This window comes from Phyllobates terribilis, unplaced genomic scaffold (genome assembly GCF_046119375.1).
Source record: "Phyllobates terribilis strain yellow unplaced genomic scaffold, ASM4611937v1 Scaffold_7__3_contigs__length_470593459, whole genome shotgun sequence".
In the NCBI taxonomy this organism is placed as follows: Eukaryota; Metazoa; Chordata; class Amphibia; order Anura; family Dendrobatidae; genus Phyllobates; species Phyllobates terribilis.
Genome location: NW_027362767.1, coordinates 291274037 through 291288658, shown reverse-complemented (window position 1 = coordinate 291288658; position 14622 = coordinate 291274037). Strand labels below are relative to the sequence as shown.

Sequence of the window (14622 nt, the reverse complement as noted above, 5' to 3'; positions counted from 1 at the left end):
GGTTTGCTGGCGCGGCTACAGTCAGGCACTATTCTAATGCTATTAATCTGCAGATTAACCCTTATTATTATACATTGCAGGTTAATATTGTTAGACAATGTGCCAGGTTACCTTTAAGTAGTGTAAGGTTGCAGCCGGACAGGTCGTGGACGGGAGGTATGTGTCCCCGAGGTGCCAAGCTTCAGTGATGTAGGACTCGGAAAAGCAGGCTCCAGCACACATAGTGCTGAGAGATGTTTAATGGGCCCTGATTATGGGGCCTGGTTTTAGGAGCAGCTGAAAGAGCGGGGGGAGGGCGGGGGGGCAGCTGCTCACTTACCTCCAGTCCAGGTCTTGGAAATGCTGATTTAAGACAGCTGCGCCTCTGTCAGTCTGTCTGTGTGTTATGCAAGGTGAGCAGTGCCTTGCGTGTGCTGCTCAGACCTGCTGAAGTTCAGGAAAAGCACTTCATTTAAACCGCTGAGGCCGTTCTGTATATGGACTTGTTATTTTGAGTTTGGTTCTGTTATATATTTTTTTGTGCTGGAAAAGGCTGTTTTGTGTTTGCTTACTAAGCAGTTTATGCTGTCAAAGTAAACCAGCTTGGATTCTATGATGAAAACGCTTTGTGTGTCTACCTCAACCGCAGCCGAGCGAGTACAAAACCCTATAGTAGGAAAAATTGCAAAGAGCTTCTAAAAACAAGTAATTCTGCAATTTACTTATTAAAATTTCTCTCTGTTGGGTGCGTGGTCTTCTCATAACCCGGCTGTAACTGATTTTGCAACGTTTTAACACAGTCTGCACCATTGCTGTAGCCTGAAGTTCAGCACTTACCAGTGTGGCATTTGCATTTGCGGTACCGTTCATTGCTCTGTCCCCATCCCCAGAAACACATCTGCTACCCTTTGGACAGGCTCCGTGATGATTTATGGCAACTCTGAGCTATGGGGCCTATCACAGCGCTGCCTCTAGAGAAGGAAAAGAAGTAGCATATTGAAGTTGCAGCAGGTCCATCCACTGCATACCAACTGCGCTAGCAGTCTGGCCTTCACTATTCAAGCTCTCCTTACTTACCGCCTGCTGGCTATAACCTATTGTGGCACCCCAGGGGTCCGGTTGCCACAGTGGCTTTGCCTCCCTCAAAAGAGGTAATGCCATGCCTGGAAGCAAGCAGGGATCCCCTAATCAGGTTTTACTAAGCATGCAACATTTCCTGGCTCCAGACCAGCAAGGGGAGCTCCTCCCCTTGGCAACTGGGATCTGGGGGCGGGGTTAGTTAGTCTTAGTGTCAGGAGTTGAGTTTAGGACGTCGAGGAGACAGGAGCTGGGGACTGGAGCTGAGGTAGCTCGTCCTAGCTAGAGAAACACAGAGGACCGGACACCAGAGTCCGAGGCTGTGGGGCATTGAAGGCCCAGCAGCAGATACCGTAGGGCAGGAGATTGAAGGTCTCCTGGCCCCATCAGACGCCCGGAGGCTCAGCAGCACAGAGGGACCAGCACCGCTACGTAGGAGCAATGCATGAGGAAGGCCCGAGCTGCAAGCCATACGGGTGAGCACAGAACGTTACACTCACGGACGTGGGCTATAGCACAGCTACAAGCAGCAAAGCCAAAGAGTATAGTGAGAAGGGGAGGCCTACAACTTCACCTGGCAAGGAGGACTCTATGCTTGCTTCCAGGCTGACCGGACTCTTCCCTCTAGCCAGTACCCCAATCCAGGCTTGCTTAATTGTCATCAGTAAAGAACCTGGGACTGCACTATACTGACTCTGTGGTTATTACTGCACTACGACACCCTGCACAACCACCAACATCCACACCCTGCCCTGAAGCTAACTCTTCCTGTGGGGAGTCATAACATCCTTGCTGCAATACCACCAGCTTCAGAGGACTGCTCCGCAGCGGCGGCCCCTTTAGCCACATTCCACAGGTGGCGTAGTCGGACTCTTTAATAAAACCTATACACATAATTTCCCTTGGATTGACCGCCCTGGGTCACGGACCGGGTCACCGCCACTGTGACTACAACCCCCAGCATCTACCGGCCCGGCACCAGGTACCCCACGGACCAGGGGGCGCGTCACTATCATCTTACCCTCTGGGCTGTTATTTAGTCTTATGCAGCTACTGTGTATCAGGAAGCCCTATATAGTTTATTGGACTCTACATACTCTTGGTTCCTGTTATATACACATCTATCAGAACCCGATGAGGGTGGACTTGCCGTATTCTGACTAAGTTGTATCTCCTTCCTAAGGCCTCCAGTAGATTCTTGTAAGGTTCACCACTGTAGAGTTGCTTTCCCAGGAAATCAGAAAGACACATTCTTCCCCATTATGCTTTATACTGTCTCTCTTCTAATCTATCAAAGCTGTAAGCCATACTCCTAAATAGAGGACCATATTCTATCTCTGTGTCAAAGGACTCTTCTGTTCCTACTAATGGAGGGTGGGATGCTGTGACAGACATGCTGATATGCACCATCTAGATCAGTTTAATTAAGATACAGTTAGTATCTCCTGGTTTTCATCTCTATTTTACCTCAAAGAATGGCTTCATAATGCCTTCAAAAAGGTGCAGTTACTAATTCTCAGCAAAATGAACAGCCACATACTGCTGAAAGACTGAAAAAATACCTTAGAACTGTGGTTGTGGAACATACTACTGTAGCGCCCCGAGGGCTCGGTTGCTACAGAGGTATCGCATCTCAGTTAGAGGTGTGGTATCTCACTTCCAGGTAAGGATGGAGTGTGGATCAGGACCCTGACAGCTGCATGCATTACACCACATTTCCGGGGGACAGCTCGATGGTGCTCCCAGCAGCGAGCACGACAGACCATGTCCCTGACTGGAGTGGGAGGGAGGGAACACCCAGAACAGGGGGAACCCAGTAGTGCAGGAGCAGAGAGGAAGCAGTTCCTGGATGCACAGAGAGAGGAGTATAAAAAGGTGGGGGCCATCTTAGTGAGTGAGTTCTGTGAGAGGAGAAGGCAGGGAGCAGAGCTGCTGCATGGGCTCTACTCCCTGGGCAGGCCTAGCACAGAGGCCGGAGCCTGAGGGAAGAAAGAAGGGGAGCAGGGAGGCTCCAGGAACACGGAGGAAGGAGGGACCCCAGGGGTGCAGAACGGTCAGTAGCCACTGCACGCCCAAATTCACCTGAGTGGAGGGGTCAGGCCGCAGAAGGGGAACCGGATCCCTAAATTGGTGGAGGAGAAACTACACTCAGCCAAGAACCGGAGGTTGCGACCATTCATTGGTGCTGCCCCCTGCTAAACCTGCTAGGAAGGCACCACATAGGGCACAGGGAAAACGGCTGGCACGTTAATCCGACAAGGTCCGAGGCAGCCGGACAGAAGTGAGGTCACTGGTGGGGTATGAGAGGCCAGAGAAAGGACACATAAAGGGGGTCCTGTGAAGTGCTTCTAAATTACCTGGAGGTTGATCGAGACCCTCACCTGGTGAGCACAGCACGGCTCGGGCAGTCCTTGCTGACAGAAGTGACCTGGATAACAACTGTGAGTAAAAGACCCTGGACTGCATCATTGGACTCTGTGTGATTACTGCTGCGCCTGTACCATCACTCCCATCCTCCCTACACGCTGCCCTGAGGCTACGCTCCTCCCGTGGGGAGTTATCCTACCCCTGTGCTGCACACCAACACCAGCCTCAGCGGTCTGCCTTGCAGCGACTTTTATCCCTAACCGCAAGCCACGGGTGGCGTAGTCGGACATTTAAAGCACTGATTGATAGACTGCCACAATTTGGTCTGACCACCCTGAGCCACGGGATCGGGTTGCCACTACTACCCCCAGCATCGTACAGAAGCCCGGTTCCGGGTACCCCACGGCCCAGGGGGCGAGTCACTACCGCTGCCAGTCTGTAGGACTATCTAGTGAGTCATCACCTGACCCGCAAAGCTATGCACAGAAAGTCCTTCGTGATCCATCAATGTCAAGCGGTGTTAGCAATTGAAGACCTCAAGTTAGATACAAGATGCCCAACAAACAAGAGAATGCGTGACGGAGGCGGAACAAAAAATCATTTCTATGGAGGACCACCCAACTGATGTTGAATCTCGCTTCTTGTCCATTAAAAAAGCACTCCCATATATGTATTTTTTTATTAAATGTGTGTATATATGCATGTAATATAGTCTGAGTGTATTAATATACTCACCTACTACCACTTTCTCCAGTGTCCAGTGCTGTTCAGCTCTTCTTAGTGACATCACTGCAATTGTGACTAGCCAGCTCACTCTTTGCTCTATGTATGACCAGCCAGTCTCTTTTACAATTAAAGCCTATGGGCCTTGTTCTGACGCTCCATAGGCTTACATTGTAAAAGTCACTTCTGGGTCACGCTGTGCTCTCCCCTTCTGAGGGTCTGCAGAGGGGTAACGTCACTAAGAAGAGAAGAATGGAGCTGGAGCTGGAGAGAGTGGCAGTAGGTAAGTATATTAATACACTCACACTGCATTACATGCATATATATACACACATTTAATTAAAAAATATATTAATGGGAGTGCTTTTTTTAAAACTGTATTGCTACTCTTCATTAGAGAATGGAAGAGCAAGGAAAAATGCTTCAATGCTGCACCCTCCAGTTTGTTTGTGTCCCAGAACGGGCTCAGGGACATGACCCGCAGCTCTTTCTAGAGAATTTATTGATTTACACCTTTGTTTTTGCAAGCTTCTTTGCAGTGTTTTAAATCAGGGTTCCCCAACTCCAGTCCTCAAGGCCCACCAACAGGTCATGTTTTCAGGATTTCCTTAGTATTGCACAGGTGATGGAATTATTGCCTGTGCAGGTGATGCAATTATCACCTGTGTAATACTAAGGAAATCCTGAAAACATGACCTGTTGGTGGGCCTTGAGGACTGGAGTTGGGGAACCCTGTTTTAAATGGATGATGTAGAGTGGGGGCTTTTTTTAGTGTGCAATCCCCTGTGGTCAGGTAGGGACGTTTTTTCTTTTGGGAAATAGAGATTGATTAGGGACAGAAAGTAATTCCCTCCTTGCTATATCTGAATTATCAACATCTCAATCGTCTCCTTCCTAAAATACCGGGTAACATATTTTATTGTTGTTTTTTTTTTTGTTTTTTTTATTTATTTATTTTAAGTATTGATGTCATTAAGGACTGGCATTTGGGATACAAACAGGTTATATATGTCCTGTTTGCTCAGAGGTAGTAATTGATTAAATGAGTTTGGTACCATTAATGAAGGTTTTTAACATATAATAATAAAAGGTACTGTACACTTTAAAGGTTATTTTCATAAAAGAGAGGTTAAACATTTGTGTTCTTCTTACATTTTTTGCAGGCAGTGTCTCAGAAAAATTTTGAATTGGCCTCAAATATAATTGAAAGGTGCAAAGATATGTTACAGAGACAACCAATGGAGGTGAGTTTTTTTTATTGATATAAATCTCTCTGTTGTATGTGACTCGCCCCCTGGGCCGTGGGGTACTCGGAGCCGGGCAACAGGAGACGATGGGGGAGTAGTGGTGGCAACCCGGTTCCGTGGCTCAGGGTGGTCAGACCAATGGTAGTCTGCTATGTGCTATTGATATTGTTCGACTACGCCATCCGTGGATTGCGGCTATTATGAACCGCCGCTGCAAGGCAGTCCGCTGGGGCTGATGGTATATGCAGCTGAGGTAGTGTAACTCCCCACGGGAAGAGTGTAACCCCAGGGCAGTGCAGGGGATGGTGGAGGTGATGGTGACGTGAGTCCCAGTACCTTTAGTGCTGGAGGAGCAAGGAATACTCAGACAACGTACTGCAGTCCAATGTCTTTTACACACAGTTCATGTGCTCCGGGTCACTTCTGTACAGGTAGTGACCGCCCGAGCCGTGCTGCGTCCACCAGGTGTGGGGCTCGGTCAACTCCCAGGCAGTTCAGAAGTCTGGCTCAGGACCCCCTTTTGTCCTTTCTCTGGCCTGCCTCACCAGTGACCCACTTTTGTCCAGCTGCCACGGATCTGCGCGGGTAAACGTGGGCCCCGTTCCCCGCTGTCCTATATGGTGCCTTCCTAGCAGGTTTGATGAGGTGTCGCACCAATAAATGATCACGACGTCCGGTCTTTGGCTGAGGGTAGTTTCTCCTCCACCAACTTGGGATCCGGTACCCTTAATCTGCCTGACCCTTCACCCTGTATTCCCATGGGTTTTAGGGTCCCTTCCACCTTCTTGTTCCTGAGCCCTTCTGTTTCTCTCTCTCTCCTCCTCCTTTTCTGTTCCTTCTTCTCCTGTTCCTTCTTTCTCCTGTTCCTTCTCGGCCTCTTCTCTAGGCCCCGGGCTTTTCTCTAGGCCTGCCTCTGAGCAGAGCTCCTACAGAGCCTCTGCTCCCTGTCTTCTTCTCTGACTGAACTCAACCCTGATCTAAGATGGTGCCCGCCTTATATACCTCCCTCTAGAACATGAGCCCAGGTGACCAGCAACCAATGGGCTCCTACCTACGCTCAGAAACCGTCCCCTCCTGCTCCTACATCACTGGGTTTTCCTCCCCACTCCAGCCAGGGACATGGTCTGTCGTGCCTGCATTACTGTCTAATGGGAGCACCGTTGAACTGTCCCTCGGAAATGGGGTGTGTGTGCTGTATGCAGCTACCTGAGCCCTGGTCCATACTCCATCCTTACCCGGGAGTGGAATATCACACCTCTGGCAGAGGTGCAATACCCCTGTAGCGGCCGAACCCTCGGGGCGCTACATATGCCTTTCAAAGGAGTTGTCTTATAAAGAGAAGCTCTAAACAGTTAAAACAAATTATTAATTGCAGAGTGATCATCTGATTTTACCAGGGGAAGTTTGGTTTAGTTACACATTTCTCAAGGTTATAAATGTAATACATGACTGTCCTCAAGGGCAGGAATCACTCCTACTTGGCAAATCTCCTCTCAGCGTGATACATTTGAGTTCAATTTAATGTGTAAGTGTAACGCTGTGCAGGGTAGTAGCTGTGGGCGAGGTACTCATCTTCCACTCCCTGCCACGCTACATTAAAATGGGGTACCGGCTAGGTGTGTGGCCTTATTACCTGGGTGATATGCCTCTGCAGACCACATGCTGCTGTAGTACTTGGCAGGCTAAGACCAGATATTACGGAGATGAGTGAGGGAGACCAGAGTCCAAAAATAAACTTCTTTTTACTAAACAGCAACTTGTTAATCAGATAATAGGTACAATACTTCACAAATGTTTCACTTGCATTAAACAGGCATGGGCATCTCTCGGTTACATTTAACGACACTTCTCTTTCCTTATACTTCACAATTTCTCTTTCCTTGAACTTCACAATCCTGCATCTCACGACAATCCAGCAAACTCATTACATGGGTTGAGGTGTAATGCTACGGCCCCTCACAGCTACTCTCAGTTCCCAACTGACTGAGGACCCTGCTGCCCGATGTACATCATCGGTGCAACTCTTCAATAGTATCTTGAAAGTCCAGTATGGTAATCATAGCTTCCTTTCAATGTAGACAATTGTTCACTAGGGTCCTTCTAACACAGTTCCCTCTGCTTTCAATCTCCTTTAAGTGGGTTTCTGCTTCCCCCTGGGCAAAGTTCCATACCGGTTAAATAGCCTCCCTGGCCTGGTTCCAATCTGTCAAGTGTCTCTGCATGTTTCCTTGATCCTTAGAACATGCAGAGTTCTCACCCTGTGTACACAACACACTTTAACCCCTTAAGGACCGGAGCATTTTCCGTTTTTGCGTTTTCGTTTTTTGCTCCCTTTGTACCCAGAGCCATAGCGTTTTTATTTTTTGGTCAATATGGCCATGTGAGGGCTTATTTTTTGTGGGATGAGTTGTACTTTTCAACGCCATTACTTGTTTTACCATATCGTGTATGGGAAAACGGGAAAAAAATTCCAAGCGCCGTGAAATTGCAAAAAAAGTGCAATACAACAGATGTTTGCTGCTTTTTTTTTTTTACCACGTTCACTGAATGCTAAAACTGACCTGTCATTATTATTCTCCAGGTCATTACGAGTTTGTAGACACCAAACATGTACAGGTTCTTTTTTATTTAAGGGGTGAAAAAAAATTCCAAAGTTTGGTAAAAAAAAAAAAAAATGGTGCCATTTTCCGAGACCCGTAGCGTCTCCATTTTTTGGGATCTGGGGCCAGGTGAGGGCTTATTTTTTGCGCACTGAGCTGAAGTTTTTATTGATGCTATTTTGGGGTAGATCTGATGTTTTGATCGCCCGTTATTGCATTTTATTGCAATTTTGTGGCGACCAAAAAACGTAATTCTGGCGTTTAGAATTTTTTTCTCGTTACTCCGTTTACCGATTGGATTAATTCTTTTTTTATATTGATAGATCGGGCGATTCTGAACGCGGCGATACCAAATATGTGTGTTTTTTTTTTTTAATTATTGTATTTTGAATGGGGTGAAAGGGGGGTGATTTAAACTTTTATATATTTTTATTGTTTTTAATATTTTTTTAAAACATTTTTTTTCCACTTTTTGCTTGCTTCTATAGTCTCCATAGGAGACTAGAAGCAGCACTCATTTGATCGGTTCTGCTGTATACAGGGGACGAGCAGATACCCAGCATGCCGCAGAAATGGTCCTGTGCTATGAGCGCCGACCACTAGGTGGCGCTCATAGCGACCAGATCATGACAACCACTGGTGTCTGCTGCAGACCCAGGGTTGTCATGACCACCCATCGGCGACCCGCGATCATGTGACGGGGTCGCCGATGGGCGGGGTAAGTGACGCGCTTTCCGGAAGCGCGAGTTAAATGCGGCTGTTGCGGGCACATGTCAGCTGTAATAATCAGCTGACATGTGCTCGGTTCAGTGCGGGCTCAGCGCCGGAGCCCTCACTGAACCAGGGGTGATGACACAGGGCGTACTAACGCCCTATGTCGTAAAGGGGTTAAAATTCAAGTCTGCAAGCTATTAGACCTTAGGTCTTTCACTACTGAGTGCTAAGCTCTATCTGACTCACTACCAGAAAGCTGTCTCCTGTATCCCCACATTTCCGTTCCCATTCTCGGCTAGTCCCAACTATTAACTCTATCTGTACCAAACTAAGTGCATGCAAATTGCTAAACAGACAAAATCACATTTAAAACTATGCAATGCATTATATATAACTATCACATCTTCAAGGGTGTAGGCATTGTTATGAATCATGGTTCCGTGCTCCCACCTGATAATGGAGCTGGTCCGGTACAGCACGTCTCCGGTCACAAGTGCCGCCATTGTCCTGACCTGGGAAGCGGAATTACCATGCGTGCAGGGAATCTGTCCCAATCTGGTATAGCCTCTAGTTCTGGTGTTCTGGGACATGTGAGGACACGGGACGCCATGTCCCTCACTGATTTCTCTGCCCAGGGAAGATGGGACGCTATCTTCCCTGGTTGCCAAGCAACACAGGACGCTGCTTTGTTTGGCAATGAAAAATGGTGGGATTTTGTCCAGCTTGTGGTTGAAGCTAGCAGGGAGTGGCTGTCTGAGGATGATTGGGAAGTAGTCAACACCTGATCATTAGGCCGGCTATATAATTCTGCTCTCTGCTCAGTCCTTTGCTGTTTATTGCAGTTTCCATGTGCCTGATGGTTTGTGGTATTAGCATTAGGTTTTTCTATTACAGCAGGGTTTTCTCATTTTCTTTTTGGTGACACTTTCTGGGGTCCCAGCAGAGGTACTCACATGGTCCTTGACTGAGAACCAGCCCCGTCAAAAGGCGCCAGCTGTCCGGCGACAGTGGGCCTGGAAAGGGCTCTGCCAAAATCCCCCTTCCATTTTTTGGGAGCTGGGTGAAGAGTATTCCCGGCCCTCAAGAGCTTGCGTAGCTGGGCAGATTGTGCCACGTGCGTCTGTGGTTGCGCCTTTGCTGATTTGGTGCCAGTATTTTGGGTCCCTCTTATAAGCGCATAACAGGCAGCACTTCCACTTCCTTAAATTTATTCTATGTTGCGTTAAGGGGTTATTTAGCTTGTCATTTATTTTAACAGTTGTCATGATGTTCTAAAATAATAAAAGCAACCTTACTCATATTTTCTCATCCAGCACCAACCCTCCCACTGAGCTCCTCATATTTGTTTACATGCATATGCAGCCAAGTAGTTTTTAAAGGAATCTGTCAGGAGGTTTTTCTTACCTCATCCGAGAGCAGCATGATGTAGGCAAAGAGACCCTGAATCCAACGATGTATCACTTAGTTTATACTGTGTACAACCATTCTGATGTAACAGGTGATCGGATGCAACAGCGCAGAAGATGAAGACACCGTGGTAACTTAACCAAAGATTATTTATTAATCTAAGACATAAGTTTGATGACACAGAGGTTATTCTTAATTATGCCAGACATATTGTTCAGTAGGTCAATGGACATGAGCCATTGTTCACATGAGCCTGTACATTGAGTCATGTTGTATGTTAATCTGTTAAATACCTGCTGATTACTTATTGTATCAGTCCCTGCAGTTTACTAGTCTACAGACCTTGGAGAACAAATACATAGGTTAGTTGAACCATCAATGTTTGTTAATTTGTTGAATGCCTGCTGATTACATATTGTATTACCCCATGCAGTTTACTAGAGGAAAAATATGCTGGTTAATAGAACAATGAGGTATTACCTCCCCCCACCTTTCCCCAATACTGTGGGATAATGCCCTGAATGACAGCTGTGGGTATAAAAGGGACCTCTCTCCCTCTCCAGAGAGACTCTACAGTACACCAGCCAAGGAACCATGGCACCAACTGGTGGAATACAAATCTGCTCCACTGCCCATCACTGAACTGACGAAGACGTTTGAAGAACCCAGGTTGAGACAATCAGGTCACCTGGCTACATACCTCACTGTACTTGGTCAGCTTCCTAAGGTTGCCGCTACCTCATCTCTGTGGGTGCCCACCAAAAGCGGGGTGCTACTGGTTGGGATAGTTGGCCCTGCATGCCCCGAAGTTGCAGATGTTCTAATCCTCGGCGAGCTAGCGGAAGTGTGAGACTCTGTCATCTGCACATCTTGTGTACGTATTTGCTGGGACTGTACTATATGTTCTTGACCGTTGGTTTTCTTGGAATGCAAGCGTAAGTGTGCAACCTGCCACCCATCCAGCCCCAGGCTGCAATACCATACTGCTAGCTTGCACTTGAAATGGGGCCTTTTAGTTTGGAGGAGGCCGAAGCTGGCCACTACCTCATGGCTGCTTCGGCAGCGAGGTATCCATACTCGGTCCCCAGCCGCCCCTATTTCTCCTTGAAACTTCCCCCACACTTTTCTTAGCCTGGCCTGCTTTAGGGCAGCATTGGACGAGCCCACCAGAGAACCAGACTCCTCCGGTGGGCCCTGGCTTCTCCATCAGGGGAGTTGAGAGTGCCAAGGTGAGGAGCATGATGATGATGATAGAAGTTAGCATCTGCTTTGTTTTCTTGGAATACAAGCGCATGTATGTAGTAGCGGCTAGGCCTGAGGTGGTCAGCGTTTTGCCGCATATCCTACCTCCTCCGAGGATTGCTGGATGTTTTCCTGCTACTATCCCAGTTTTATGACTCCCGTTAAAACAAAGCTTCAGGTGATGAATGATGGATTAGGTGGTGGCAAAGGAGAAAGAGCAGGAGGAACAGGGACCATTAACATCAATATCAGGCCAGTCAACCACACATGTCTTGTAGGATATGTTTCTGTACCAAAAGGAGCGGTTCGGCTACACAGTTATAGGTCATGCAGTGAGTGCAATGCCTAACAAAAATTTTGAGGCACTCCAATGCCCCTTGGAAGTGACATGGAGGTCAGAGAGCCTTAACTAAACCGTTTTTTCCATTTATAGCAACTGGGTCTCCTGTGCACTGTTGGTCTAAGCAGTGAATGGAAGGCTTTCCAAAAATTATGAGGAACTGCAATGCCCCTTGAAACAGACGTGGATTACAGCATACTAAAAACCTTCGACCCATTATTGGGGAGTGGGTCTCCCTTAGTGTTCGCCTATGCATTGAAAAGCAAAAGCTGACTAAAATGGTGGAGGTCGCAGTGGAATAAAAAGACAATATCAATGCCCCTTGGAAAAGTGGTGGAGGTCGCAGTAGCTTAACAAGACGGTTTTAATGCCCCTTGGAAGAATGGTGGAGGTCTCAGTGGAATAAAAAGACAATACCAATGCCCCTGGGAAAAGTGGTGGAGGTTGCAGTAGCTTAACAAGATGGTTTTAATGCCCCTTGGAAGAATGGTGGAGGTCGCAGTAGCTTAACAAGACGGTTTTAATGCCACTGGGGAAAGTGGTGGAGGTCGCAGTAGCTTAACAAGACGGTTTTAATGCCCCTTGGAAGAGACGTGGAGGTTGCAGAAGCTTAACAAGACGGTTTTAATGCCCCTTGGAAGAGACGTGGAGGTCGCAGTGGAATAAAAAGACAATATCAATGCCCTTGGGAAAAGTGGTGGAGGTTGCAGTAGCTTAACAAGACAGTTTTAATGCCCCTTGGAAGAGACGTGGAGGTTGCAGTACCTTAACAAGACGGTTTTAATGCCCCTTGGAAGAGACGTGGAGGTTGCAGTAGCTTAACAAGACGGTTTTAATGCCCCTTGGAAGAGACGTGGAGGTTGCAGTAGCTTAACAAGACGGTTTTAATGCCCCTTGGAAGAGACGTGGAGGTCGCAGTGGAATAAAAAGACAATATCAATGCCCTTGGGGAAAGTGGTGGAGGTTGCAGTAGCTTAACAAGACGGTTTTAATGCCCCTTGGAAGAGACGTGGAGGTTGCAGTAGCTTAACAAGATGGTTTTAATGCCCCTTGGAAGAGACGTGGAGGTTGCAGTAGCTTAACAAGACAGTTTTAATGCCCTTTGGAAGAGACGTGGAGGTCGCAGTGGAATAAAAAGACAATATCAATGCCCCTGGGAAAAGTGGTGGAGGTCGCAGTAGCTTAACAAGACGGTTTTAATGCCACTTGGAAGAATGGTGGAGGTCGCAGTGGAATAAAAAGACAATATCAATGCCCCTGGAAAAAGTGGTGGAGGTCGCAGTAGCTTAACAAGACGGTTTTAATGCCCCTTGGAAGAGACGTGGAGGTTGCAGTAGCTTAACAAGACGGTTTTAATGCCCCTTGGAAGAATGGTGGAGGTCGCAGTAGCTTAACAAGACGGTTTTAATGCCACTGGGGAAAGTGGTGGAGGTCGCAGTAGCTTAACAAGATGGTTTTAATGCCCCTTGGAAGAGACGTGGAGGTTGCAGTAGCTTAACAAGACGGTTTTAATGCCCCTTGGAAGAATGGTGAAGGTCGCAGTAGCTTAACAAGGCGGTTTTAATGCCCCTGGGGAAAGTGGGGGAGGTCACAGTAGCTTAACAAGACGGTTTTAATGCCCCTTGGAAGAATGGTGAAGGTCGCAGTAGCTTAACAAGGCGGTTTTAATGCCCCTGGGGAAAGTGGTGGAGGTCACAGTAGCTTAACAAGACGGTTTTAATGCCCCTTGGAAGAATGGTGGAGGTCGCAGTAGCTTAACAAGACGGTTTAAATGCCCCTGGGGAAAGTGGTGGAGGTCGCAGTAGCTTAACAAGACAGTTTTAATGCCCCTTGGAAGAGACGTGGAGGTTGTAGTAGCTTAAAAAGACGGTTTTAATGCTCCTTGGAAGAATGGTGGAGGTCGCAGTAGCTTAACAAGACGGTTTTAATACCACTGGGGAAAGTAGTGGAGGTCGCAGTAGCTTAACAAGGCGGTTTTAATGCCCCTGGGGAAAGTGGTGGAGGTCACAGTAGCTTAACAAGACGGTTTTAATGCCCCTTGGAAGAATGGTGGAGGTCGCAGTAGCTTAACAAGACGGTTTTAATGCCCCTTGGAAGAGATGTGGAGGTTGCAGAAGCTTAACAAGACGGTTTTAATGCCCCTTGGAAGAGATGTGGAGGTCGCAGTGGAATAAAAAGACAATATCAATGCCCTTGGGAAAAGTGGTGGAGGTTGCAGTAGCTTAACAAGACAGTTTTAATGCCCCTTGGAAGAGACGTGGAGGTTGCAGTACCTTAACAAGATGGTTTTAATGCCCCTTGGAAGAGACGTGGAGGTTGCAGTAGCTTAACAAGACGGTTTTAATGCTCCTTGGAAGAGACGTGGAGGTTGCAGTAGCTTAACAAGACGGTTTTAATGCCCCTTGGAAGAGACGTGGAGGTCGCAGTGGAATAAAAAGACAATATCAATGCCCTTGGGAAAAGTGGTGGAGGTTGCAGTAGCTTAACAAGACAGTTTTAATGCCCTTTGGAAGAGACGTGGAGGTCGCAGTGGAATAAAAAGACAATATCAATGCCCCTGGGAAAAGTGGTGGAGGTCGCAGTAGCTCAACAAGACGGTTTTAATGCCACTTGGAAGAATGGTGGAGGTCGCAGTGGAATAAAAAGACAATATCAATGCCCCTGGGAAAAGTGGTGGAGGTTGCAGTAGCTTAACAAGACGGTTTTAATGCCCCTTGGAAGAGACGTGGAGGTTGCAGTAGCTTAACAAGACGGTTTTAATGCCCCTTGGAAGAATGGTGGAGGTCGCAGTAGCTTAACAAGACGGTTTTAATGCCACTGGGGAAAGTGGTGGAGGTCGCAGTAGCTTAACAAGACGGTTTTAATGCCCCTTGAAAGAGACGTGGAGGTTGCAGTAGCTTAGCAAGACGGTTTTAATGCCCCTTGG

At 47.4% G+C, this 14622-nt stretch overlaps 1 protein-coding gene across 1 annotated transcript in view; it reads left to right on the top strand.

Annotated features, from left to right (window-relative positions):
- The window catches only part of TEX11 (testis expressed 11), a 321481-nt gene that overhangs the window by 40549 nt on the left and 266310 nt on the right, over nt 1-14622 (top strand). The window contains exon 6 of the mRNA XM_073642366.1: nt 5310-5390. Within this exon, the coding sequence (XP_073498467.1) occupies nt 5310-5390 (81 nt within the window). The remainder of the gene's footprint in view (nt 1-5309; nt 5391-14622) is intronic.